Source organism: Equus przewalskii, chromosome 2 (assembly GCF_037783145.1).
Source record: "Equus przewalskii isolate Varuska chromosome 2, EquPr2, whole genome shotgun sequence".
NCBI classification, from domain to species: domain Eukaryota; kingdom Metazoa; phylum Chordata; class Mammalia; order Perissodactyla; family Equidae; genus Equus; species Equus przewalskii.
In genome coordinates this window covers 27,115,402-27,141,686 of record NC_091832.1, presented here as the reverse complement: position 1 = coordinate 27,141,686, position 26,285 = coordinate 27,115,402, and the positions used below count along the sequence as shown (strand labels likewise).

Sequence of the window (26,285 nt, the reverse complement as noted above, 5' to 3'; positions counted from 1 at the left end):
ATATATTCTGGATATTAACCCCTTATCAGATATATGACTTGCAAATATTTTCTCCCGTTCTGTCAGTGGCCTTTTCACTCTGTCGATAGTGTCCTTTGATGCACAAAAATTTTCAATTTTGATGTAGTCCTGTTTATCTATTTTTTCTTTTGTTGCCTGTGCTTTTGGTATCATATCCAAGAAATCGTTGCCAAATCCAGTGTCATGAAGGCTTCCCCTTATGTTTTCTTCTAGGAGTTTTATATTTTTAGCTCTTACATTTAGATCTTTCATCCATTTTGAGTTAATTTTTTTTACATGGTGTAAGGTAAGGGTCTAATGTCATATCTACAACTTTTTGAAATAGAAAAAAAAGAAGAATAGAGACCAACGGTAGGGTTTTGAAGGGTGGGGAAATAAACTATTTATCTTATCTTTCTAGAAAGTTCAGTCTCTTGCCCACTGTTGCTCTCCCCTCCATCTAACCTCCACACCACAGTCCGAATGATCTTTCAAGAAACACACATAAATGAAACCACATCACTCCCTGCTTAAACTCTCTGGGGACTTCCCATTGTGCTCAGAATAAGATCCAAACTTCTTGCTTTGGCTCAAAGGCTCTGTGTGATTTGACCCCTGCTCACTTCTGCTGCATCTCCTGTTGCTTCCTCTCTGGCTCAGTGCCCTTTAGTCACACCTGATTTCTGACCATTCCTATAGCTTGTCAAGCTCTTTCCTGCCCCAGGGTCTTTGCACATGCTATTCTGAAACAACCTACCCCCTTATCTTCACATAGCTGACTCCTTCTCATTCTTCCCAACCTGGTAGAAATGTCACCTTGTCTTAGTCAATCGAACTGCCATAACAAAATAGCCTAGACTGGGTGGCTTAAACAGTGGAAATTTATTTTCTCACAGCTCTGGGGCCTAAAAATCCAAGATCAAGGTTCATAGTTGGTTTCTGGTGAGAGCTCTCTTCCTGGCTTGTAGATGGCTGCCTTCTTGCTGTGTCCTCACATGGCAAGGAGAGAGAGAGAGAAAGATTGAAAGAGAGAGAGTGAGAGAGAGCGTGCATGCACATGAGCTCTCAGGTGTTTCTTCTTATAAGGGCGCTAATCCCATCAAGAGGTTCCCACCCTCATGACCTCATCTACACCTGTCTCCCAAAGGCCCCATCTCCAAACATTCACATTGGGGGTTAGAGCTTCAACAGGAATTTGAGGGGGATACAATCCAGTTCATGGCACATCTCAGAGAAGCCATCGTTGACCCCCCAGTCTGAGCCAAGGTCCTTCCACAAACCCTCCCACACTCCCCCTGGGTAGTGTCCATCACTATACCCTGTTCCTACCCTTCATGGTAGAGTGGTAATAGTGAGTAACTATACCTTAATTCGTGCAGCAATGTGTTCGATGTCTGCTTCCTCCCTGAGACCAGAAATTTCAAGAAGCTACAATGTCTTCACTCCTGTATCCCTTGCTCAGTGCTTGGCACGTACCAGGTGCTCAGTTAATACCTGTTGGATGAGTGAACAAACCTCAGCTTATAATAAATCCCATTCCTTGACTTTTTCACTAACTGTGAGAGGCGGGGCAGGGAGGAGGGTAACAAGCACTGAGGGGCAGTATGACACAGTCATTACCGCATGTTGGCACTAGACAGCCTGAGCTACACACCGGCCCTGACACTTACCTGCCACGTGACCTTGGGCAGGTGAGTTCACCTCTTGTGCCTCAGTTTATGTTCCCTAAGCGATATCAGCACATATTTGGATGATGAAAAGCAGTTGGAAGAGGAGTAACAGGCCGAGCAGGGGTGAGCTGTGGGACTGAAAACGGGGCCATGGGATTGGTTATCCCCTGAGGACCCCCACTCTTGTACCTGCACGACCCGGTGAGCACCCCTCCACGCTGCAGGAGGTCAAGGATTTTTCCCTAGGGGAGTTAACCTGGAGGAACTCTGAACTCAAGCCCTGCAGATACAGAAAAGGTCAGAGTGAGATACCAAATGGAAAACGGGGGCATCCCCAGACCCTGTCTCCAGCTCTGCTGCCAGAATCCTGGCAGCCAGAAGTGTGCTCCCTAGGCAGGACGGGGGAGGATCCTTCTCTGAAAGAGAGACGAGACCCGGAGAAGAGACCTACAGACAGTGATCTTTAGATGTCCCCTAGCGTAAAAGCTAGGTCTTCGCTCGGTCCCCCTATAGTGAAGCCTGCTGGGTGACAGGGCCCCTGTACTGACACACACACACACACACACACACACACACACAACTGCCAATTGGTTATTTGGTGCTTCACTCAAAGATTAACCTTTAGTCATGTATCACCAGATATTTGAAAGATGTCTCCAGGACAAAAGAGGGAGGACAAAGCAGACAAGTAAACAGAAATGTTTGAAGTAAACAGACAATGCAAAGAGCAGAAGGAAATACAAAACAAAAATTATTAGTATCCTCAGAGAGATAAGACAAAATATTGTGTCCATGAAATAAGCTGTTATAACTGCTATATAAAAAAGGAATAATAAAGGGCCGGCCAGTGGCTGAGTGGTTAAGTTTGTGCACTCTGCTTTGGTGGCCTGGGGTTCGCTGGTTACTATCCTGGGTGTGGATCTATGTGCTGCTCATTGAGCCATGCTGTGGCGGCATCCCACATAGAAGAACTAGAATGACTTACAATTAGGATATACAACTATGTGCTGGGGCTTTGGAGAGGAAAAAAATAATGAAGAGGAAGATTGGCAACAGATGTAAGCTCAGGGCCAATCCTCCTCACCAAAAAAAAAAAAGAGAGAGAGAGAGAATAATAAGACAAAAAGAAACAATACTGGGAAAATAAAACATGAGAGCCAAAATAAAATTAAAAGTCAATACAGGGGGCTGGCCCTGTGGCCGAGTGGTTAAGTTCGCGCACTCTGCTTCAACAGCCCAGGGTTTTGCCAGTTCGAATCCTGGGTGTGGACATGGCACTGCTCATCAAGCCATGCTGAGGCAGCATCCCACATGCCACAACTAGAAGGACCCACAACTAAAAATACACAACTATGTACTGGGGGGCTTTGGGAGAAAAAGGAAAAATAAAATCTTAAAACAACCCAAAAAGTCGGGGCCGGCCCCGTGGCCGAGTGGTTAAGTTCATGTGCTCCGCTGCAGGCGGCCCAGTGTTTCGTTGGTTCGAATCCTGGGCGCGGACATGGCACTGCTCATTGAGCCATGCTGAGGTGGCGTCCCACGTGCCACAACTAGAAGGACCCACAACGAAGAATATACAACTATGTACCAGAGGGCTTTGGGGAGAAAAAGGAAAAAATAAAATCTTTAAAAAAAAATAAACCAAAAAGTCAAGACAAAGGTTGAGGGATAATAAAAAGGAAATTTCCCAGAAGATGTACCAAAAAGACAAAGAGGTGGAAAATAGAAAAGAGAAGAAAATTAGAGAGGCCAGCCTGGTGGCTTAGTGGTTAAGTTTGCGCACTCTGCTCCGGCAGCCCAGGGTTTGCTAGTTTGGATCCTGTGCCCGAACCTATGTACCTTATCAAGCCATGCAGTGGAGGCATCTCACATATAAAGTAGAGGAAGATGGGTATGGATGTTAGCTCAGGGCCAATCTTCCTCAGCAAAAAGAGGAGGATTGGTGGTGGATGTTAGCTCAGGGCTAATCTTCCTCAAAAACAAAAAAAAAAAGAAAAGAAAATTAGAGGATCAATCCAGGAGGCCCAATATCTGACTAACAGATTTTTCAAGGATTCAAGAGAAAGCAGAGAGAAGTAAATTATCAAAGAAATGAAGATATTTCATACTGAAGGACATAAATCTTCAGAATGAGAGGGCCCAATACAAATGAAAAAGAGCCACCCAAAGGCATATCATCACAAAACGTCATAAAACCAGGGATAAAGAGAAGCTCCTAAAAGTTTTGGAGGTGGGGAGGACAGATTACATACAAGTCACCAGGAATCAGAAGGGTTCCAGGTACCTTAGTGGCAACACTGGAAGCTAGAAGATGAGGGGGCCGTGCTCTCAAAATTCTGATGGAAATTTATTTCCAACCTATTATTCTGTCTACAGTCAAAGAAATCAGAAGTGAGGATAGAATAAATACATTTTTAAGACATGCAAAGGTGTTAAAATTTTACTTCCTATGTGTTCTTTGTTAGGAAATGACTAGAGAATGTTCCCCACTAAGATGAGGGCATAAACCAAGATGGAAAAGACTCTCAAACCGGGACACGTGTTCTCTAATACAGGAGGACAGGTGTGCTGCTGGTGTAGAAAGCGACCAGCCCCAGATTGAAAGGGGAGGAGGAAGGCTTCAGGAGGTGGATCGCTAGGAAGACAGGAGGGACTGACAGATTATGTGACCATATAGAAGAGGCATTTCAAAGGTCTGCTGGAATGTTTGAGGAGATTTAGCAATATATACACAGAACTAAGCAAATGAAAAAGAGAGGCACTTATTAACTCCAGGAAAAACAAAAATCTGTACTGGAAAACAAATGTAATTATAATAGACCATTTGGCTCCGCAGTGGACAATATCTACAAAGCCATAAGAATACAAACCCTATAAAAAAAAAAAGAATGTAAACCCGGAATATTACTTTAGCTAAAAATTTAAAAGTTGTGATAAAACTGTGTTGAAAGGATGGAGAGAGGAGGTGGAGTTGGGTAGCGTAGGAGCGTTAATCCTCCTCTACCATATTAGGGAGTTGTGGAGGACATTACTAGTGCCCACCAACATCTGGTTCTCCCCGCTTCTGGGCACATAGAAGACTACTTCTTCGCCCCTTGCAGTTGAGTGGGGCCATATGACTAGTTCTGGCCAGTCCGTGTCAGGTGGAAGTGTTGTGTTGCAGCTAGATTGGAGCTTAGATGACCCTGCCACTGTCTCTTCTCCCTCTGTGGAGATCAAGGAGGCCTTAGGGTAAGATGGCAGAGCCACCAGATTGAAACAGGCTGGAATTGCCACATGGAATATAACGGTCCTGGAGACACTGAATGGACTCTGCAAAGATGAGACATAAACTTTTATTGTCTTAAGCCACGGAGATGTTGGGATTATTTGTTACTGCTGCATAGCCTGGCTTAACCCAATACAAACTTTGACACATACTGTCTAAAATTGATAAATCAAGAAAATAGCCATTTAAGCACATTATTTAGAATTATGGAGATAATCACTGGAAGAATAACTAAAAACATTAAAAGTGGTTGCCTCTGGGGAGCAGGACAGAGGAGCAAGGAAGGGTGGGGCAACAGGAGGACTGTTTTCATTATAGTACTATAGGATTTTTTTTAGACTATATAATTGAATTAAATTGGCAGAAATAAAATTTTATAAAAAACTATATACATCTATGTGATCTGGAGGGATGCCCGCAAACCATTACACTGGCTGTCTCTTAGGAGGGAGCGCGTGCTAGACCGAGCGTCTGGGGCGCTATAAATGTGGCTGGATGTGACGGGAAGGTACTTTGAGAAGGAGTCTGCCCAGACGGAATGCCAGTCTGAGGAGTGTGGCTTTCGTCCACATGGCGGTGGCGAGCCGTGGAAGAGCTGTAGGCAGGAGAGTGTCCTGAGCAAGTCTGTCTTTTGTAATGAGTGCCCTGACTTCTGCTGATGATGAACTCTGGGGGAGGGAGCCTGCTGCAGTAGTCCCCAGGAGGGCTGACAAGGCCTGGACCAAGACATCCATGTGACAAATGCATATCGAGAGCCTGCTATTGGCCAGGCACCATTCGCAGGCCTGACGACACAGCAGAGAACAAAATGGACAAAGCCTTCAGGGAGCTTACACGGGCTCAAGAGGCAGACGGAAAGAAGAGAAGATAAATATGTCAGGCAGTGGTTTACGCTATAAAGAAAAGTGGAGCAATATAAGGAGATAGAGAGTGATAGTGGGGAAAGGGATGGTTGTGGTGGCCTCTGAAGAAGTGACATTTGAATCGAGTCCTGTATTAAGTGAAGGAGCAAGCCATGCAAAATTTGGGGTTCCAGGCAGAGGGAACAGCACCCCAGGGTTTGATGTGTCTGAGGAACAGCAAAGAGGCGGAGGGGGTGGGGGTAGGGCACATCCGTCAAGGGGAATGTTCTGGGAGCTGAGGCCGAGCGGTGGTTGGGGCCAGTTTGTGGAACGTGGAGAGAACTTTGGGGAGCCACAGGGGGGCTGAGGGCAGGAGAGCGGCATGATGTGTCCGAGGAGGCCCATAGGACGGGGCCTGGCAGCCGGTTAGCTGTGCGGGGGAGGCCTGTTCAGAGAGGAGCTCCTAGGGCTCTGCCTGGCAGAGTCAGCCCTGTGCCTCTCAGGCCTGCCTGGACCAGCTACAGCAGCTTCATCACCTACTTCCCAGCATCCCAGCCCCCCTGGGAATGGAAGGATCCTTCACAAATCAAAATAGCAGGCAAAGAACAGCCTCTAATTGTTCTGCGTAAAAGCAGCGAAATTAGGCAAGTCAGCTGTGGGGTTGAGCCCGCCTCCCACACAGCTGTGATCCCGCACCCGCTCCAGGCAGACTTCCGAGACTTGCCGTTCTGCTGTCTGCCAGCGAAACTTTTTGCTTCCCCCGTTCCAGGGCAAATGACAGCTATTTCGGGAGGGAGTGGGACAGATGCTGGCCCTGGAGGACAATGAATGAGTCAATTTTCTTTTTAAACCAAAAAAATCAGTCACTCCATGAAGGAACAGCCACAGCTGATAGGAATTCGTTCAGTCATTCAGAACACATTGAGCGCGCTCCATGTGCCCCCATCAGCTCTCACGGGACCCCTGCAGCATCCTGGGGGCCCAGGGCTGCGCATGGTATCAGGGGGATTCTAGAGGAGTAGAGGCACGCAGTGTGGTTCCACCCGTGGGGTAGAGTGAAGAGAGAGCACTGGTTTGGGAGTCCTGAGGTCTAAGTTCTTGCTTGGCTGTGCCACCATCACAATGTGGCCTTGGGTGAGTCATGCCACCTCCCTGGGCTTCAGTTTCCCTGTCTCTCCCCACTATGGGCTTTAGGCTGCATAGTGTTTCTCGACCTTTAGAGTCCATCAGAATCACTTCAGGGAGGGGGTGCTTGTTAAAGATGAAGATTGCCAGGTCTGATTTCCAAAGATTAAGATTTAGCAGGTCTGGGGTGGGGCCCAAGAATCTGCGTTTCTCACATGTGCTTCCAGTAATTCTGAAGGGAGTCCTTGGACCACACTTTAATGAAATCACTTCTCCTCAATCTCTCAGGCCTCTTCCTGCTCTGAAATTTGAGGAGTTGCCCATGCATCCCTTCTCTGGGTTTCTCAGATCATTCCAAGGGCATGAAAGCAGGCCTTACCCCTGGGTACCTGTGTGTTTCTGCGGTGATCACACAGCACTGGGACAGTCCATCTCAGTGTATGCGGCCTCCTCCAGTGGTGCCTGGTGCCCAGCCTAGGCCCTGGCACAGAAGGGGCCATGACTGTAAATGTTGGCCATTCAGGGGCCAGCTGCAGTGCACGCAGCCATCTGGCAGCATAGAGCATGGAGGGATGTCGGGGAGTTTTGGGGACAGGGCTTGGCTGCAGACCTCTGGCTTGGACACCTCGGCTCATGCCCTGGGTCAGATGTGTGACACGGTCACCTGCTTCCCTTCCCCACTGCTGGGTGAGTCCAGCTGCATGGAGGTAAGAAGGTCTGGATGGGACCACAGGAAGGACTTGGAGCTCTGGTCTGCCACAGAGGACACCCCAAGATGTCTAAGGTAGCCTGGTAGGCAGAGTGCCTTCCTCAGAGCTGGCCAATCATATTCTCAAAAGACTAGGCCAGTGGTAGAGGCCAGAGGGTCAAGTCACTCTGGTCTAGCCCCCAGCTTCATTCTGTATATATGAAGAATAGTAACAGGTTTCATATCCGAGCACTTACTGTGCTGTGGGCTCAGCGCTAAGTGCTGTATCATCTCATTACATTTCAGAACAACCCTATGAGGTTGGTAAATGCATCACCCATCTCTTTGCAGTCACAGACATTGAGGCTTAGGAAGTTCAAAGTACTAGCCCAGATTCCCTCAGCTAATAAATGGTAGAGGCAGGAGTAGAATCCAGAGCTATTTTCCTCTGGATTCCAGTTTTATGTTTATCCATATTGCTTAGCACCCCTCAGAAGATAAGCTTCTGCCCAAGTCACACACAGCCAGAGAAATCCTTTTCATCCGTTAGAGTGGAAAGGAGTGATGCTGAATCAGATCATTCCGGGTTCTAGTTCCTCCTCTGCCCCTGACTTTTGGGCAAATCTGTACCTTGGGCAAGTCGCTTCACCTCCCTGAGTCTCACGGGAAACTGAAATCTGTGAAATGGAACAGTTATACATGCATTTTCTTTTAAGGTACACCAAGATGAAGACAGCCACCAACATCTACATCTTCAACCTGGCCTTGGCAGACGCATTGGCCACTAGCACGCTGCCCTTCCAGAGCGCCAAGTACCTGATGGAGACCTGGCCCTTCGGGGAACTGCTCTGCAAGGTTGTGCTCTCCATTGACTACTACAATATGTTCACCAGCATCTTCACACTCACTATGATGAGTGTCGACCGCTATATTGCTGTCTGCCACCCTGTCAAGGCCCTGGACTTCCGCACACCCGCCAAGGCCAAGCTGATCAACATCTGCATCTGGGTCCTGGCCTCAGGTGTTGGTGTACCCATCATGGTCATGGCTGTGACCCGCCCCCGGGGTGAGTGAGTGAGGGAGCTGTGGTGCAGGCTACTGACCACAGGAGGCAGCACACGGGCCTCTGTGGGTTTGCAGGCCACTTACCAGGGTGAGTGTCAGTGGTTCATCAGTGGAGGTGTGGATTGCTGATCAATGACAGGTGTGGATGGCTGGCCAGTGGCAGTGTGGATAGTCAACCAATGGGTATGGGAATGGTTGGCCAATGAGGAATGGGAATGGTTGACTGTTGTGAGGATGAATGACTGGTCAGTGGTCACATAGGTTGCTGGCCAAAGGAAACTTATGAATGGGCTTATGGATAGCTGATTTATATGCCTGTGGCAGCTGGCCAGAAGTGTGTAGATGACTAACCTATAGGGAGATGGATGGATGGCCAATGGAGTGAGGGTGTCCCTGGACCAGTGAGCAGTGGAGGCCACCAGATCTGCAGTCCCACCCCAATTTGAAAACCATTGCCTCAGATGACCAAAGCAAGGCCTAGAGAATGGCTTTCAGAGAATGACAAACAGGTGCATTTCCCCAGAGTAAAATGGTAATTAGCACAGTAACTACCTGTACCAGTCTGGGTAGCTGCTGTAACAATCTCCAGAGCTCAGTGGCTTAACCCAGTAGAAGTTTATTTCTCACTCACATCCCAGTCCAGTATGAGTAAGAGGAGGAGGGGCTCCATTCCACACAGTCATTCAGGGACCCAGGCCCCAGACGTTGGTTTGGGAATCTTCCCCTGCAGGCATCTGGCCAGCAGATGAAGGTGGAGAGGGAGTGGTGAGAAAGCACCACCACTTTCAAATGTCATGGCCCATCTCTTCCTAGTGAGAGCTGCTCACGTGCCCCAACTTGATGTGAGGAAGTGGGAAAAGTGGTTTAGCAGGGCACCAAAGACACTGGTCACTGGCCTTGTGAGCCACACACTCAGGACAAGGCCTGGCTCATTGCCAAGGCCCAATAAAAAGGAGCAATTAGAACGTTTCAGCCTGTGAGATAGACAAGACAGGGACTCCTACGTCCATTTGACCGTAAGGCAACTGAGAATCGGACAGGTCAGTGGTTTACTTAGAGTCACACAGCCAGACATTTGGTGGACTTTGGCCTAGAACCCAAAGCTCCTGCTCCTATTTTTCTTGCTCTTTTTGGCCCCTGGGATGAAGATGTGCAGATTGTCGCTGCTGCGGTGGGAGAGGGGAACAGGCGTGGTGGGAGGTCTCTTGGCTGCCCTTGACTCTAACAAGGGTGGAGCCCCCAGTGTGCTTATACGTCCTCTCAGTGATTGGGCTTGGCTCAGCAGCTGGGCCCCGCTCCTCACTGTCAGCCTTCAGTTTACGGTCCATTGACTGCAGTCCTTCTGGGGGCCGGGCCAGATGGGCCTCCTCACTCCACACACTCACACACAGACACACACAAACACACCCAGTGTGTGCCATCAGCACGTGGTTCTGTATACCACTTCCTGTGTGAACTTGGACAAGAGCTGTTCCCCTGGGTCTGTTCTGCCATCTGTACAATGAAGTCTTTGGACTCAGTCATCCCTGAGGGGTCCTGCCAGCCCGAGGTCCTGTGGATCCACTCTGTCTGTGGCTCCTCTGCCCCCTTCTCACAACTCTCAGGCTCCTCTGTATGGCTCCTCAAATTCCAGAATTCCAAGATATCTGGGGAGTCCCCTGGGCTAGCCTCAGCCCTGTGCCTGAATCCCACAACATCCCCAAAAGTGCTCATCCAGCCCAAGCCCACGCTCCAGGAACAGGGCGCTCATTGAATCCTGGGGGCCCCTCTTATCTCTAGACGAGTCTGGCAGTCAGAAAGTTCTTGACATTAAGCTGAGGTCTGCCTCCCTGGCCCTGGTCGTGACCTCTGGACTCCCACGTGTGCCTGCCCCCCTGCCCTGTGAGTGCACCAAGAGCTTGAACCCCTCGGTGCTAAATGCTTTGCATGCCTTGGCCTATTTAATCCCCACAAGGGCCCTGTGAGGTTCAGGTACTGCTGTCAGTCCCACCTTATGTTAGCTCTTGTAGAGGTTGAATAATTTGCCCAAGGCCGCAGCACGCAGTTAGTAGGGCCTGACTCCTGCTCTTAGTCAGGCCCTCTGCATCAGTCTTAGCAGTAGTGTCCTCACTAGAACTACTTTGGAAATGTGTGGAGTGTTGACTTATCATAATGACCCACATTTGGTGGGCTTGGGCTAAATTCTGTCATTCCGGCTGCCCATGGACATAGAGGCTTATAAAGGACTGGGGAGGAATATGGAAAGGAGACCCACTGGATTAGAGCCAATCCTGCTGGGATCTTGAAGGATGAGTAAGAGTTCACCAAGTGCAGAAGTGACGGAGGACATTCCAGGTAGAAGAATCGCCTTGAGCAAAGGCCAGGAGGAGGCAGTGTGACTTGACCGAGCCGAAAAGGGTGGGCGAGCAGGCAGGTAGGGTCCCTTAGGCCACAAGCCCCTCACCCCCTGTCTGTCTTTCCCTGTTTTCCCGACCAGACGGGGCAGTGGTGTGCATGCTCCAGTTCCCCAGCCCCAGCTGGTACTGGGACACGGTGACCAAGATCTGCGTGTTTCTCTTCGCCTTCGTTGTGCCCATACTCATCATCACCGTGTGCTACGGCCTCATGCTGCTGCGCCTGCGCAGCGTGCGCCTGCTGTCGGGCTCCAAGGAGAAGGACCGCAGCCTGCGGCGCATCACGCGCATGGTGCTGGTGGTGGTGGGCGCCTTCGTGGTATGCTGGGCGCCCATCCACATCTTCGTCATCGTCTGGACGCTGGTGGACATCGACCGCCGCGACCCACTCGTGGTGGCCGCGCTGCACCTGTGCATCGCGCTCGGCTACGCCAACAGCAGCCTCAACCCAGTGCTCTACGCCTTCCTCGACGAGAACTTCAAGCGCTGCTTCCGCCAGCTCTGCCGCACGCCCTGCAGCCGCCCCGAGCCCGGCAGCTTCGGCCGCGCCCGCGAAGCCACGGCCCGCGAGCGGGTCACCGCCTGCACCCCGTCCGACGGGCCCGGTGGTGGCGCCGCCGCCTGACCAGGCTGGGCCGGCCCGCCGCGCGCCCCTCCGGAGTGACCTGGCCGTCACACTGGGGGCCACAGCGCGGAAAGGGGCAGAAGAGGCCTCTTTTGGAGAAGGGGGCCAGCTTGAGACCAGGCAGGGGCCAAGAGATGGGGTCCCTGCAGTGGGGTGGACCTCTGGTCTGGGGCGGGGCAGAGGGCAGGACGGTGGGGCAGGGCCTCTGGGCTGAGGGCGTGGTCGGGGGCTCTGGGTTGGGTTGGAAGGTGGTGGTGAAGCTAGGGACTCCAGGGGAGTGGGACCTGTGGCTCCAGAACTGGGCCGCCGAACAGGGCTTCTGCAATGGGATGGGCCTCAACCTTGGGACAACCTTGAGTTCTAACCCAGAGCAGGCTTGCAGGAGTGGGGATCTGGCCTGAGACCTGAAGATCCAGGACCCAGGACCCAGGAAGGGCAGTGGTGGGGATGGTCACTTGAGAATTGAGCTGCAAGATTGGTCTCTGTGTAGTGGGGAGGGGCCTCTTGTTGGGCAGGACAGAAGGGCAGGACAGTGAAGTGTGGCTATAGCTCAAGATAGGGCCTGGGTGCAGCAGACGGAGGCCTCAACTTTGGGATAGAGTCCCAGCCCCGAGTTCCAGCAAGAGACTGGCCTCCCCAAGGTCCAGGTCCAACTTGACATCTTTATAGAGAGAGAGAGTGAGAGAGAGAAACAATATACCTTTTCTCTCCTTGACAGTCATTTCCTTGGAATGGGCAGGGGTACCTCAGCATCCAAGTAATTTCTCCAGCACTGCATCCCAGTGGGGTTTGGGACAGGACAGTGGAGCAGGGCCAGTGGCTCCAGGATAGGATAGTGGGACAAAGCCTCAGTTGGGCTAGGATCCCCAGCCCTGAGTTCTAACAGGACTTGGAAAGAGTGAGGAGGTCCCTTGGCTCCAAAACTGGAGCTGGAAGTCAGCCTCTGTACCAGGGGTGGGGGTGAGGGGCCGAGGAGGAGGGGGCTTCTGCTCTGAGGTTAGGTCCTCCAGCTAGAGGGCAGACCGTTTAGGGGTCCCCAGTGCCCTGCTTTCTCTGGCCCAGGTGCTGGAGGATGAGGACCACTCTGGTTAGAGTCCGTGGATGGTGAGTGCACCTGGACTGGTGGGGGCGTCTGAAGACCCGTATGGACTTTTCCTCCTCTCAGCCTCTGGCTCTTGGGCCCCTGAGAAGAATCTCCAAGAAATCCTCTCTCCCTTCTCCCAACAGCTGGCTGCCCCCAGGGAGTCCAGTGTTTCTGGTGAACTGGAACTGCCTGCCCAGAGCCTTGACTTTGAAGGAACTGGCAGGAAGAAGGCATTTATGACTGTGATGCTAGCGTCAGTGTGTGCTCCCCTCTCCCCTTCCCCCAGGGACCCCCCCCAGGTCCCTCAGCTGCTCTAGCTGCCCCTTTCAAGCTGCTGAGGGCAGGGTCCACCCGGAGCTGGGCATAGAAGTTTTTCTCTTCATTCGTTTGGCATTTTATTCAGGCTTTCCCCGGTCTTTGCTTCCCCCTATATCAGGGCCTGTCCTTGTTCCCTGTGCCTCCTCCATGCTTCATCTCCTCTCCCCCCACCTTCGCCCCCACCCCCCAGACACTGCCTGGGGCCCGCACCCCTGAATCCCTGTTGAAGCAGTGTGCTGACATCCTTGTAAAAACAAATTTAATTTTCTTCCCTTTTTGGGACAGATGGAAAGAAATTGACGTCTTTGTCTCAAACAAAAAAAAAAGAAACAATATACCTCTTCTCCCTTTGACAGTCATTTTTTGGGAACAAAAGCCTTTCCCCTGTCTGAGAGGCTGTCACTCCAGCATGCGGGGGGGGGGGGCGGGGCGGGGCTTAGGCACCAAGATGGGCTTTGGGCACACTGGGGGTAGGCATGCCCTTAGGGGGCAAAGCACAGCCCCCTTCTCAGGGTGAGGTCCCCTGAAGCCCCAGACTTGGGGATTTCCTTCCTCTAGGAAAGGCTCCACGGGCACCCTGGAAGATGTGGGGCAGTGCCCAGCACTGAGCCATCCTGCCAGGCTACCTAGGCCTGGAGTCCCGGCCCACCTACATCACCTTCATCCTCCAAATGGAGCCTATGACTGTAGGGACCTGTGTCTGAATGTGGGGGGTGGGGGAGTTTCAGCAAGGCAGGGGACACTCCGGGACACTCGTCAACACTTGGGACCCCTTCTGCTAATGCCTTGGGGAGATCTCAGAGAAAGGGGACAATTTAGGACCCAAGGAAGACTCCTGAAGGAGGTGACATTGAAACCAAGGCTGTTTATTCGCTTGCAAGGACTATGTCCCCTTCAACTTCTCCCAGGACAGGCCTGTCTCAAGGCTGCTCTGGGTCCACTCACTGCCACTTCCAGTGGCTGTAATAGATCTGGCTTCTTTTGACCATTTCTTAGACATAAATTTGTCCTGGGGCAGCAGGGGCTGGATCCAGACCACGTGCATTTAAGGTAAAGCAAACTTGTGTTGAAATCTACTTCATGCCAGGCTGTGCATGCTGGCCACTGGGACTCAGAAATTAATCAGATATGTCCTTGCCCTCAGGAAGTTCAAGCCCCTGTTGGGACCAAAGCATAAACAGATCACTGCATCTCGGTGCAGTGACATGCAATGACAGGGAGCCCTAGGGAGGGTGTCACAGGGAAGTGCCTTTTCTAGTGTTTTACTGGAACACATATTTGTAGTAAGTGTAGAAGAGGTGGAAAAAGTCAGAGGGCCTTAAAGGATGAGTAGGAGTTGGCCACCAAGAAGAGGGAACAGCTTGTGCAAAACCATGGAAATGTGCTTAGCAAACCTGAGAAGTTGTGTGCAGCCGGAGCATGGGGCCCCACTGAGCGCTTCTGTGTGCCAGGCTCCGTGCCAAGTGCTGTATGCACATTATCCCCCAGATCTGCATGACAACTCAGCAGGGGAAGTAGTATTACCCTTACTTTCGACAAGTAAGGCTTGACCACTCACTCCTAAGTCATACCGCCTGTTAGTGGGAACAGAATTCAGGTCAGCGGAACTCCAGGGTCCAAGTTTCCAGTGAATTCCAGGCATCACTAAAGAAGAAGAGCATTAGTAGCTGGAATCCTGGGATGAGAGTTTTGAAGACTTAAAACCAAATGGAAAAATCTGAAGGAAAAGGGCAATTTTCCATGAACCTTCATTCCTCCTGAAGCTCTCCCAATCTTCACATTTCAAAATATGCTGTGCACGATGTATTTTAAAGCTCCAAATTGACAGCGTAATTCTAGATCATCACAGGGCTCCCAACACTGTAGAGCGGGTCTGGTTTCCCCCCAAATTTCCATTCTCTCTTCAGGTGGTGGGAGGGAAGTTTTTGCCTCCGGTTTCAAAATGTCCTGTAGTTTCATATCTCTTCTTGTTGTAATAGGAGTAGTGATGAGGCTGGAGTCAGGCTCGGCTTTCCCTCTCTGTGCCTCAGTTTCCTCATCTGTAGAATAGACTTTCTTCATGGGGTGGTTGTGAGGATTTAATGAGTTGGGGATGTGCAGGGCCCAGGACAGAAGGAAGCTCTCAGCACATGGTAAGTAGCTGTCATGACTTAGAATTGGAGCTGCAGTGCAAGATCAGAGCTCAAGATGCGGAGGGAAAAGCAGATGAGCGTTCAGGGGGAGTGAGGAAGAGAAAGAAGACACTGGGGACCCAGCCTGGGGATCCCCCCTGCTTTCTGGGCTCAGGAGCCACCCTGGAGAATGAGAAGCTGCCGCTGAAGCAGGAGGAGGATGGGGAGAATGTGCTGCCATGGAAACTGGAGGAGGAGGGCGTTCCCAGGGGGAAGGAGTGATGGATAATGTCAAGTGTCATATAAGAGAGGTTGGGGGTGGGGAGGGCAGGAGGGTGATGGGAGTAAACCAGAGCCGTCAAGTTCAGTCTCCTACATGGCCTGGGAAGCCCCAAATCTGGATTCAATCTCAGCGCTGAAGCTGACTGGCTGTGTGACCGAGGCAAGGGATTTGCCCTCTCTGAGCTTCTGTTTCCTCCTGGATTTAAGAGGAGGGAATGGGTCAGTCTCTAATAGGATGCTCAGTCCCTAATAAGAGTCCTGATTTTGCTAGATTCTTGGCCACTTGCTAACTGTGATCTCAGGCAAGTCACTTCACTTCCAAGAGCCCCCTCTGAAGGCTGGAGGTGCTGTGAGTGAGGTGCCTACCCAAGTGCCTGGCACACAGTAGGTCCCCAAGACAGGGTTATCCTGTAATAATTGTGGGGGTACTAGAGGCGGCTGTTTAAGGAGGTTTGCTTGGCTGGGAATTCGAAGCACTCCTCTAGGTGGAGAGGGGCCCCCAGCGTCCTGCGAGGACTTGGAGGAGCAACAGTCTAGGCTGGGCCCCTGCTAGGTCTCCGCACAAACACCAGCCCCTCTGTTTTCAGCCACAGATCCCTCACCTGGCCTCTGGCTGCCTTCCCCACCTGGCAACTACTGCAGGTCCAGGCTCAGAGGCTCCAAAGCCCTTAGGAAGTGAGCCCCAGATCATGGCCCCACAAAACACATCCACACACCTTTCTCTCATCATTTATCCACTCATTAGGATTTATTCCTTTCTTTCTCTTCTGGGCACCGAGCACGTGGTGCTGGGAGCTGGGGGGAGTGACTGGAGAGAGTCAGGGCCTGGTCCCCCCAACTCTGAGCTTGCAGATGTGGGGACACTGGGGACCAGGACAGCGGGCTGTGTGGTTCTGGAGGCAGGCAGCTTGACAATTCAAAATAGAGTCCAGAGAGGCACTGGTGAGGGCCTTTAAGATGGACATCCTGATGTCATAGAGCGCTAGTGGGGGTCGCTCAGGTTCCAGCTCCGTCACCACCGCTGGCCATGAGTCCCACCTGGTGCACAGCCCTTCCCAGATGCAGAGCCTCGGGGAGAGGCCAGCGTGATGATAACAGCAGGTAATACATGGCACTGTTTTAGCACTTGACATGGGGTGGCGTTTAATCTTCACAGCATGACTATGAAGTAGGCATTATTATTACTACCCCTATTTTACAGATGAGGAAACTGAGGCTCAGTGAGGGGAATGACTTGCCCAAGGCCACACGGCTTCTCGATGGCTGGGCCAGCTGGCATCCCATCCTAGGTCTGTCAAGTCCACTTCCTCTGCTTTCCTCCTTCCGTCTCCCAAGAGGAAACGCCATGATTACACAGAGGCATTAGGGAGACCTTGCGTCCAGCTCATGGTCATGGACTGAGCATTCCTGGTGCCAGGTTCTGGGCCTCATCACCTTGGCAGCAGAAGCCTGGACCAGCCATGCAAGAAACTGCTGTGACCTTGACAGGTCCCTCTCCCCACCCATTCCCTCCCCACTCTGACGACCTGTTTGCTCTGTAATTTTTGGCTGCCTGCCGTGTCTTTGCTGTGTGACCTTGGGCAAGTCACCTCACTCTTTGAGCCCACCTCCTCAATGATGGATGACAACCTTCCCTGGCAAGAAGATGTGAAGATTTAGAAAGAGGCTGTGAGTAAAGGTGTCTGTTTGGTCACACAAGTGTCCCTAGCAGATGGCACTGCAGCTGGCGCCCAGTAGGTATTCTGCCTAGTGGATGAGTGAAGTGCCTGGTGCAGAGTAAGCACTCAACACATGGAGCTTTTTAATACTATCTAACGTTTTGGGTTGTGCCTGTGCTGAGCCACGTCTCTTCCTGCTGTAGGCAGTTCAGGAGCAAAGGACTTTCTCTTTTAACCATCTCCTTGAGTTTCAGAAGGTGGGATAGCCTGCATTGGAGAAGCAATTTTCAAGAGGATGTCTTCTCCCCAAGTACCTTATACATGGCTGTCCCCTTTTGTCCTCACGAGGACTGCCCTCCCAGGGCAGGGACTCAAGAAGGGGGCACAGCCTGGGAGGGAAGAAAGGTCTCTGGGTGGCACTGGCCTGGGCCTTATGGCATGAACATTTGAAGCATGGAGATGGATTCCCTTGACGGGGGTTGGTGCAGGTGACACCCATCTGATGGGGCTTATCTTCTAGAACCTCCTCTAGGAATGTGTCCCAAGTCAGGAGGCAGGGAATGTGGGTTTGACTCTTTGTCTTCCACTTCCTTGCTGTGTGACTTTGGGCAGGTCTCTGTCCCTCTCTGGGTCTCTGCACAATGGAGGGACAGAGGTAGGAGTTGATGGGTTCTGAGGGCTCTGCCATCCTGAGAGAGAAAGACATTTCCCTCGTGTTCCTTGATCTTGGAAACAGACATCCACTGGAAACATCCACTGGGCATTTGCCCAGAGGTAGGAAAAAGGATGCCTAGGGGTCCGTTGTTTGTAATTGGAGCTGCCCCACTTTGGGGTGCGGGAGGCAGGCATGTCAAAAACAAACACACCTGACTCAAGCACCTGGCTTTTTGCTTATCCCAGGTCTCGTCTTGGTACCAAGGACCCAACCTTCTGTTTTCCCAATAAAGTGAGCACTATTCTCAGTGTCCACATCTCTGGCTGTTTCTTTTGCTCACCTTCTTTGGTCCCCTCATGAGAGGGGCCCCAGTCTGGGGGGTGACGTAGACCCGTCTGCTCACACTGAGTGAAAAGTGTAGCCCTACCCTCAGGACCTGGCTCAGATGGAGACGCAACGCTGTCCTTAAGAACCCCATCTCGGGGCTGGCCCTGTGGCCCAGTGGTTAAGTTCACGCGCTCCGCCTCGGTGGCCCAGGGTTTCACCGGTTCGGATCCTGGGCGCAGACATGGCACCACTCATTAGGCCATGTTGAGGCGGTGTCCCACATGCCACAACTAGAGAGACCCACAACTAAAATATACAACTATGTACTTGGGGGATTTGGGGACAAAAAGCAGAAAAAAAGACAAAAAAAAGATTGGCAACAGTTGTTAGCTCAGGTGCCAATCTTAAAAAAAAAAAAATGGAACCCCATCTGATGGGCGAGACAGACGCACATGGAGCTGGAGCCACTTCCTAGAGCAGGCTGCAAACCAGAGCCGGCCTCTCCACCTCCCTCCCCTCCCCCACCCTCCTAACTGGCTCCTCCTTCTTCCCTGGGACCCACCCCGCTAATCTATGCCCCTCTTCCTCCAGAGCCCTGCCCACCCCACATGCCTCTTGGGGCTCCCACTAAGTACCCCCCCCACCTCCTTTCCCTCCCCTGCCCCCCAGAGACCCTAGCTTTGGCCACAGAAGCCCCAGACCTCTCTGTGTGCGTTCAAGGCAGCCCTGAAGGAGGAGGCGGCCTTCTCCACGTCCTCAGTGGTCTCCTCCCCGAGGAGCTGCTGGCCCCGAGGGTTAATCAGTCACTCTCTGGAAGGGAAACCTCCCGACCAGGATCTGCCTTCCTACCACGTGTGACCAGGTCCTTGACAAGGCCCAGGGCCTGGAGCCCCTCTTCCCTTCAGAGACCCAGAGCCTCAGCCCGGGGCTGCCCACCCCGGGGCCTGCTGTGTCAAGGGGATGAGCACCAACACACGCGGCTCCATGGGGGGCTGTTCTGACCCCATCTGGGATCCCAACCCCCTCAGCTGCAGACTGTGGGCAGGGGCACGGGCAGGGCTACCAGGCTGCTGGGTGGGGTGGGGCTTGACTGCTTGGCCTCACCCTCCTCACAGAGAGGGACTCAGGTCAAGGAGACTTCACAGAGGCCTGGCAGCTCTGCCCAGGGCCAGCTCCCGGTGAGGCTGGGGACAGCTCTGGAGGTGAGAGTGTTTGCACAGCATGTGCGAGAGCACCTGGGTGTTTCTGTATGTGTGCACAGTAGAGAATTGCTATTCACCTCCGCATAGGCCCTGAGGAAAAGCATATCTGTATGACCACTCTGGGCCTCACTTTCCTCTTTGTAAAACAGGGTAACAGTTATTATAACCAACTGACCAGGACTTTCCTGAGGGCCCAACAAGAGAACAGCTGTGCATGGTAACTAGCACACATTATCATTGATGGGGAAATACACTCTGCCTTTAACCTTCAATAGCTCCCAGTTGCCTGAAAAATCCAGATGATCTCTCATGCCTCTTCCGAATGGGGGATTCTAGAAATCTAAGTTCAATCTTGCCTGTCTGCAACCTCAAACTCCCTTGGAGGGAGAAGGGGACCCTTTACGGGAAGAGGCCTGCTGTGACCCAGCCCAAGGGCAGGCAGTTTTCAGAGAAATGGAGTAGGCAGGGCGGACTTGTCATGCGCTGACTTCATCACCCTCTGGGTCAGCGCCACTTCCTCTGCCTCCAGGAAGCCTTCTCTGATTGCTCTGTACTGACCCTTTGCCCTGCTTGGACCTCCTCCAGCTGCTATCAGGGCGCCCCCACGCTGGGCAAGACCTCCTCTTTCTCAGCAGGCTGCTGGGCCCCTTCAAATGGGATCAGCAGACATGAGAACCCTGCTCTGAGGGGAAAAGGAAAGACCTAGGGAAAGGAACACTTTTTTTTCTTCAATAACATTTGTGGTTACTATAGAATGCGCATTATAGAAACTGAGAAACCTGATAAGCTAGAAAAGAAGGGGTAAAAACATCCCCCAGAGTTCCCCATTAACATTTGAGTATCCTTCCTTATCCAGGGGAACCCCGGGGTCCACAGGTGATCCTAGAGCTCTCTGAGACGGGGTACGCACTGTGTGTCACTGCGCCTTGCAGGATTCACTGGATGCTCCAGGGGCCCCAGATCCAAAAGGTTAAGAGGTGCTGTGCTGGGGGGGGGGGGGGTCCACATGCACCACACAGTCACATGCAAACAGACCCGCACTGACCTGGAGCCCACACATATACACACCTGACTGTGTGCACAGACGTCCTCCCCACACACACTCCTTCACACTGTTGGGTGCATTCTGTTCTCTCACCCAGACTCACTCCTGGCACCTGTATACATATTGCTCACATACACATGCACACGTGTGTTCATACCACAGGCATGCATACGCACTTCTTTGTACACAAACCTTCCACCGGGGCACACTACTGTGTTCGCACACTCAATCACAGCCCAACAGCCTGGCCTGCGAGAAATTTAGACGAGGTTGCCACAGCACAGGTTCATTTCACAGACGCTGCTGCCACCTCCTGGCCATGCCTGGCATTGGCACCCTTATTTCGTTACTACTCCTTTCTCTGGTCCTGTGGTCCACAGCTCGCCCACCTGCCCCTCCTCTCCTCATCCCGGAAGCTGGGGACTGGAACTGGTTCCTGAAAGGGGGGTCTTGAATGGGGGAGTCATTCTGTTGGGAGACACTGGGTGAGTGTGGGCTGGGCAGGGTGGAGAACTGTCACTGGCTGACCACCCATGATGTGTCAGGCACCACTGTCCTGTACAGTTCTTATCTCACTTATTTTCTCAATCTATGTACCTTACTCAGTGCCTGGCACATGAAAAGTCATAATAATTATTTCAATTGAGAGATTAAAAACACTTTAAAGTGAATATATGTATATTTTTTGGTGAGGAAGATTGGCCCTGAGCTAACATCTGTGCCAATCTTCCTGTTTTGTACGTGGGACATCACCACAGCATGGCTTGATGAGTGGTGTGTAGGTCACACCCATGATCTGAACCTGTGAACCCTGGGCCACCGAAGCAGAGTGTGCAAACTTAGCCACCATGCCACTGGGCTGGCCCCTAAAGTGAATATTTTTAATAAATGAGGAGATGGAGGCTCAGAGAGGGGAAGAGACTTGCCCAGTCACACAACAGCCTCCTCTGATAGGAGGTTGCTCTGAAGAGAAAGAGAAGGAAGAAGATACAGCACAGCGGAAAATATTTACTAAGACCCACAAGAAGCCCAGCTCAGATGCCCACGCCCATAGGACCAGAAGAAGCACCTAGAGGTGGATGAGGTCAACCTGGAGAAATGATTTCCCACCCAGGAAGGTTCCCCTACCCTGAGCTGCTGCTTCAGTTCATTCATTCAACTAATACTTATTGCTCACGGTGGGGCAGGCTCTGTGCTCAGACTGAGGAAAAGCAGTGAATGAACAGACAAAAGTCCAGCCTCTGCCCTCATTTGGTGTGGAGGCTCCAAAAGGGCCCCTTCCTTGCCGTCCCACTCCCATGGGCCCCTGGGACCCTTCTGAGCTTCTCTTCACCATCCCAGCTGTGCTGAGTGGATGGAGGATCCAGAGTGAGAGCAGGGAGATATGAGTCAGGGGTGGGAAGGGATGGTTCAACCCCAAGTGTCCAGTATTGAGGTTGAGCAAAGAGAGGTCAAACCTGGAATCAAGCAGAATGAGATCTGGATCCAGCCTCGGCCACTAACTTGTTATGTGACCTTGGCCATGTCTCTTACCCTTGCTGGGCCTCTGTTAAAGCAAAGGGCTTGAACTCGAACAGTGTTTCTAACTCATAGCTCCTTAGAAGGGCTGGGAGAGGCCAAGCAGGTGGTAGGACAGGGGGAGCCAAGCACATGGACCACCCCCCTAACCCCTCCACACTCACTGCTTCCCTCAGAACAGCCCTGCTTCCCACAGTGTTTCCCACACTGGGCTTCTGTGGCTAAATCACTCTGATGGTCACTTGGACTAGTTGATCTCTAAGTTATTCTCAGGCCTGAAAGTTTTAAGACTCAGTCCATGTCTTACTTGACCACCAGATTATAAGCTGGAGGAGGGCTGGGACTGGGTCTGAGTCCTCTCTCTGTCTCCCAACCCGCATCCCCCAGGTCTGGCTGCAAGAGGAAGGGCTCAGGATGTGTCAATCTGGACTGACCACATGTGGGCCGCAGCAAACTGATAGGAACTGAGACAACAGCTCTGTACTGACCACAGTGCTGGCTCTGTCTTGAGAGGCAAGGGCAGGCAGAGAAGGCTTCCTGGGGTTTATGGGGTTGGACCTCCAAGCCTGGAGAGCAAAGGAGGATTCAACTGGACAGAACAGAGGATCCCTGAGCATCCTGGCTGGAGCAAGGCAACTGTGAGGATGTGGCCACATGGAAGGTGCGAGGAGTATGGACTCAGTTCCAGGTAGAAAGCTCTGGAAGATCTGGGTGAAAGGCCTGCCTGGGGCCGGGGGCTGGGAGACATGAACCCAGATCCTGCTTGGCTTCAGAATTCCCAAATTTCCTGTGGGAAACCTCGTACTTGACCCTGCCAGGCCTAGGGGTGGACTTACCTTGAGGATTATGTGTCCGGCAAGGCCTCACACTTGCATAGGTCCTAGGAGGGACCTTGACCTTGTGTTCACAAGGTCATATGTTTCTGTAAAATTTGCATAAGTAAAATACATTAAGTTCAATTGGTTAAGACCACCGTCACTTTCCACTCTGACTTCTCCTTCCCACTTGTGTCCTCCTGCCTTCAGTGGCTACATGCATTTTGTATTCTTAACTTTGCATTCTTTTTCTTAAAGAGGCCCCCAAAAAAGCTTGAGGACTTACAGTCCTGGATCTGCCCCCTGGGTCCTGGGTTTTCCCAACACAAAGACGAAGAAAAGGCTGGGAAGGTCTTCACAAGAGTAAAGATAACCTCTTCTAATCCTCTCAAAGGCACTGACAGAAGAGACGAGGAGCAAGGATGGGACGTGCCTGGGGTCCCAAAGCAAGTCATCATGGGCTGGGGTTGCAATCCAGGATAGTCTCACTTGAAAGACCGCCTTTCACCACAACCCCTTGCCTCAGAGCTAACACTTGTGCACCCAAAGCCCCCTTTCGCGGGTTAAGCCCTAGGGAAGCTGGGATGGCCGGGCTCCGCACCTTCCCTCCAGAAGCTCTGTGACCGCGAGGTGGCGGCAGACACCATATTTCCTCTCCAGGCACCTGCTCCTCCACGGTTCTCTGGTCCAGAATCTTAGCCTTCCCCAAACACTTCCACAGCCTCCTTCCTGCCCTCAGAGGAAACAGGGAACGCTGCCTTCAAGCCTTAGCCTTGCCGTTGACTGGCTGTGTGATCGCCAGCAGACCACTTCACCTCTCGCAGCCTCATTTTACTCATCCATAAAATAGGGCTATCTCATGGGAGCAGGTTAGTGAAGACCCTGGCAATCACTGGCTGTTTCAACAGGGGGTCCTGGAGATGACGCCTTCTCTGGGAACGAGTTCTTCTGGTGGGACTGGCCCCCTCCCCAAACTGCAGCAAACTCAGGGACCTTACATATTCATCGGTGGGCACCTTCTGTGCCTACGCACGGGTCCTTTCCTGGACTGGGGCACCTGACTGGGCTTTTTCTCCATCCCTGCTGACGCCCATCCTTCCCTCGGAGGGGGCTCTGCAGCCTCTTGCTCACCTTGATGTCATCTTGAGGATGTGCCTCAGGTTTCAAATGGCTCCTTCTGGGGAGGGGTCCCTGAACCACTGCCCACCAATTCCCCCCACCGTCTCAACCCCCAAAGTGACTGCCACACTCCAGCTAGAATGCGGCTGTCTCCACCAAAAAGACTCCCTGCAATCCCCAAATGTCAGTATCTCCTCTCACCCACCTGCCCCAGTCTTAACCTGGCATTCAAGGCCTTCCAGAATTTGGTCTCATGATTCACTCCGTGCTCCAAATATACCGGCCCATTTTCTGTTCCCCGAGCACATGTTCACTATTCTACTGCCAGGCCCTTGTACAGACTGTTCCTCCACCTAGAATGCCCTCTTCCATTTCCATATAGTGAACTCATCCTTAAAAGTTGAGCTGGAAGGTCACCTCCTCCAGGCAGTATTCCCTAATCCCTCAGATGGGATCCTTTCCCCTCTCTGGGCTCTGGGTATAAGCTGCTTTAGCGTCTTTCTCATAGGAGATCAGGAATGTCCATTATGTACGGACAGCAACTCTCAGTTTACAAGTAGTGGCTCTGCCTTGCAGTATCCTGGAGCCGGGAGAGGCAGGTAGGATAAGTGCCATTACCTCATTTGACTGATGAGGAGACAGGCTAGGAGAGAAATATGACTGGCCAAGTCACACACCCACCCTGTAAATGGAGTCAGGATTCCAACCTGCAACAGATTCCAGCCACAGCCCTGTCTCAGGCCTCAGCTTCCCACTCTGTCTCCACCATTCCTTGTGGCTCTCTTCCCCTCTGAGACTGCGCAGGGTATTGCTCAGTTTTTAACAATGTGCTCAACAAAGTTATGTTGAAGGAACAGATGCTCCCATATTGGTTCTCTGCCTCCCCCCCACAACAGGTCCCCTGGCCTCTTTATCACCCAACTCAAGACCAATCACCCAGTGGAAGCTGGTGGCAGTGTCCAGCCTCTGGAAGGATAAGCAGTTGGCTGGAGGCCCAGGAGGACTCAGAGGAGGAGGGGGAGACACAAACAGCTTCCCTCCCCTGCCCCCTGAGCTTATCAGCTCCCCACAGGCCCCAGGCAAACTGGGTGCTCAGCCTAGAGGCGAGATCTGCCCCCTGCCTGTCACCATCAAGCCCTCCAGGACTTGAGAGCCGTGTGACCTTGGGCTGTCACCTCCCTTCTCTGAGTCTCAGACTCTCTTCAGAGCGTTTTTGGCTGTAAGGATCCAGTGAGATCAATGAGAGAAGGCAGGTAAAACAGTAGTGATCGCTAAACAGAAGCTGCCTTCCGCAGAGTCTCCCCTCACAAGGGCATCTCAGGCGGCAGACTGGGGAGGGAGGAGCAGACTTCACAGGCAGTGGCAGGGGGCAGGGGCCCTGCAGCCCAGGCAGTGACAGCACGAGCCCCCATCAGTGACCGACTAGACCACGTTCACCCACACAAGTGCACAAGTCGCCTCAGCTAGAAACACACACAGGTTGCTAGACGCAGAAGCCCCCAGGGCAGGGCAGGGCTCTCTAGGTCCCCAGAGCCCCGAGGGGGAGGGCAACCTGTTTATAAGACACAAAGAGACACAAACACAGTCACACCCTTTAAGCAAACTCACCAACACAGGCACACCGTCAAACTCACACATGCCCGCCCCCCAATACACAAAAATGAGAGACACAAACAAGGCCAAGATCACAAAAACACCACCATATGTACTCCCTACGCACAAAACTCACAAACACAGAGCCCTCCCTGGCCACCCCCAACACGCACACATTCACAGGCACACACACTTATCAGGCCGGGGCAGGCGCTGGCGCTGCTGACTCACCCACAGGCGGCGCGGCCCAACAGAGCTGGAGCCGGGCGCCCGCCTCCGCCAGGGAGGGGCGGGGCCTGCGGCAGTTCTGGAATAGCAGAGGCTGGGCCGCTGCGGGGCTTCTCCTCGCCCCGCCCCTTCGGCTGAGGAGGGAGGGGGATGGGGAGAGGAAACCACTTTTGCAGAGGCTACATCAAGGCATTCACAACCTGCTCTCTCCTGGGTGCATGAAGACATGTGGGAGCAATGAAAAACTAATACTAGATCTATTACTGGGTATTTGCATATGTATTTTCACATACTTTCATTTAATTTTCGCAACAGCTCTTTATAAAGTTGGGGCTATTATTAATCTCGTTTTACCCCAGAGGGAAAGTGATTTGCCCAAAGGTACAAAGCTGGGAAAATGCACAGCCCAGATTCAATTGCCTTCGAATCCCAAGCTCTGAACCACTGGGCAATACCACCTGGTGGACAGGTGAGAATGTGGGCAAGTGAAAAGTGCGCCACCGTGCTTGGGAGCCTGGGTGGACAGGTCAGCTTTCTGTGTGGGAGGGTCCACGGGATTGAAAGGGTCTCAAGGGTCCTGATTTCTGGTTAAAGGAAATAAAGCTTCTCTGAAGTGTTGGAGCCTGCCCACCTGTGTCAGAAAGCATCCCCCAG

General features: G+C 52.2%; 1 protein-coding gene and 1 long non-coding RNA gene across 3 annotated transcripts in view; one reads left to right on the top strand and one right to left on the bottom strand.

Moving 5' to 3' along the window:
• Window positions 1–18,094, top strand: part of OPRD1 (opioid receptor delta 1) — a 39,815-nt gene extending 21,721 nt beyond the window's left edge. Inside the window, exons 2-3 of the mRNA XM_070596791.1 lie at window positions 8,310–8,659; window positions 11,135–18,094. Coding sequence (XP_070452892.1) covers window positions 8,310–8,659; window positions 11,135–11,676 — 892 coding nt within the window. The 3' untranslated portion in view covers window positions 11,677–18,094. The remainder of the gene's footprint in view (window positions 1–8,309; window positions 8,660–11,134) is intronic.
• On the bottom strand, window positions 864–25,706 carry LOC139079745 (uncharacterized). 2 transcript variants are annotated; one of them, XR_011533659.1, is made up of 4 exons: window positions 25,635–25,706; window positions 22,713–22,798; window positions 1,366–1,494; window positions 864–983 (listed from the first exon to the last, which is right to left on the bottom strand). It is a non-coding gene; the product is annotated as an uncharacterized lncRNA (long non-coding RNA). The 2 variants fall into 2 exon arrangements; XR_011533660.1 differs by having other exon boundaries at window positions 864–990; window positions 25,635–25,703.
• Window positions 25,707–26,285: the final 579 nt, after the last annotated feature.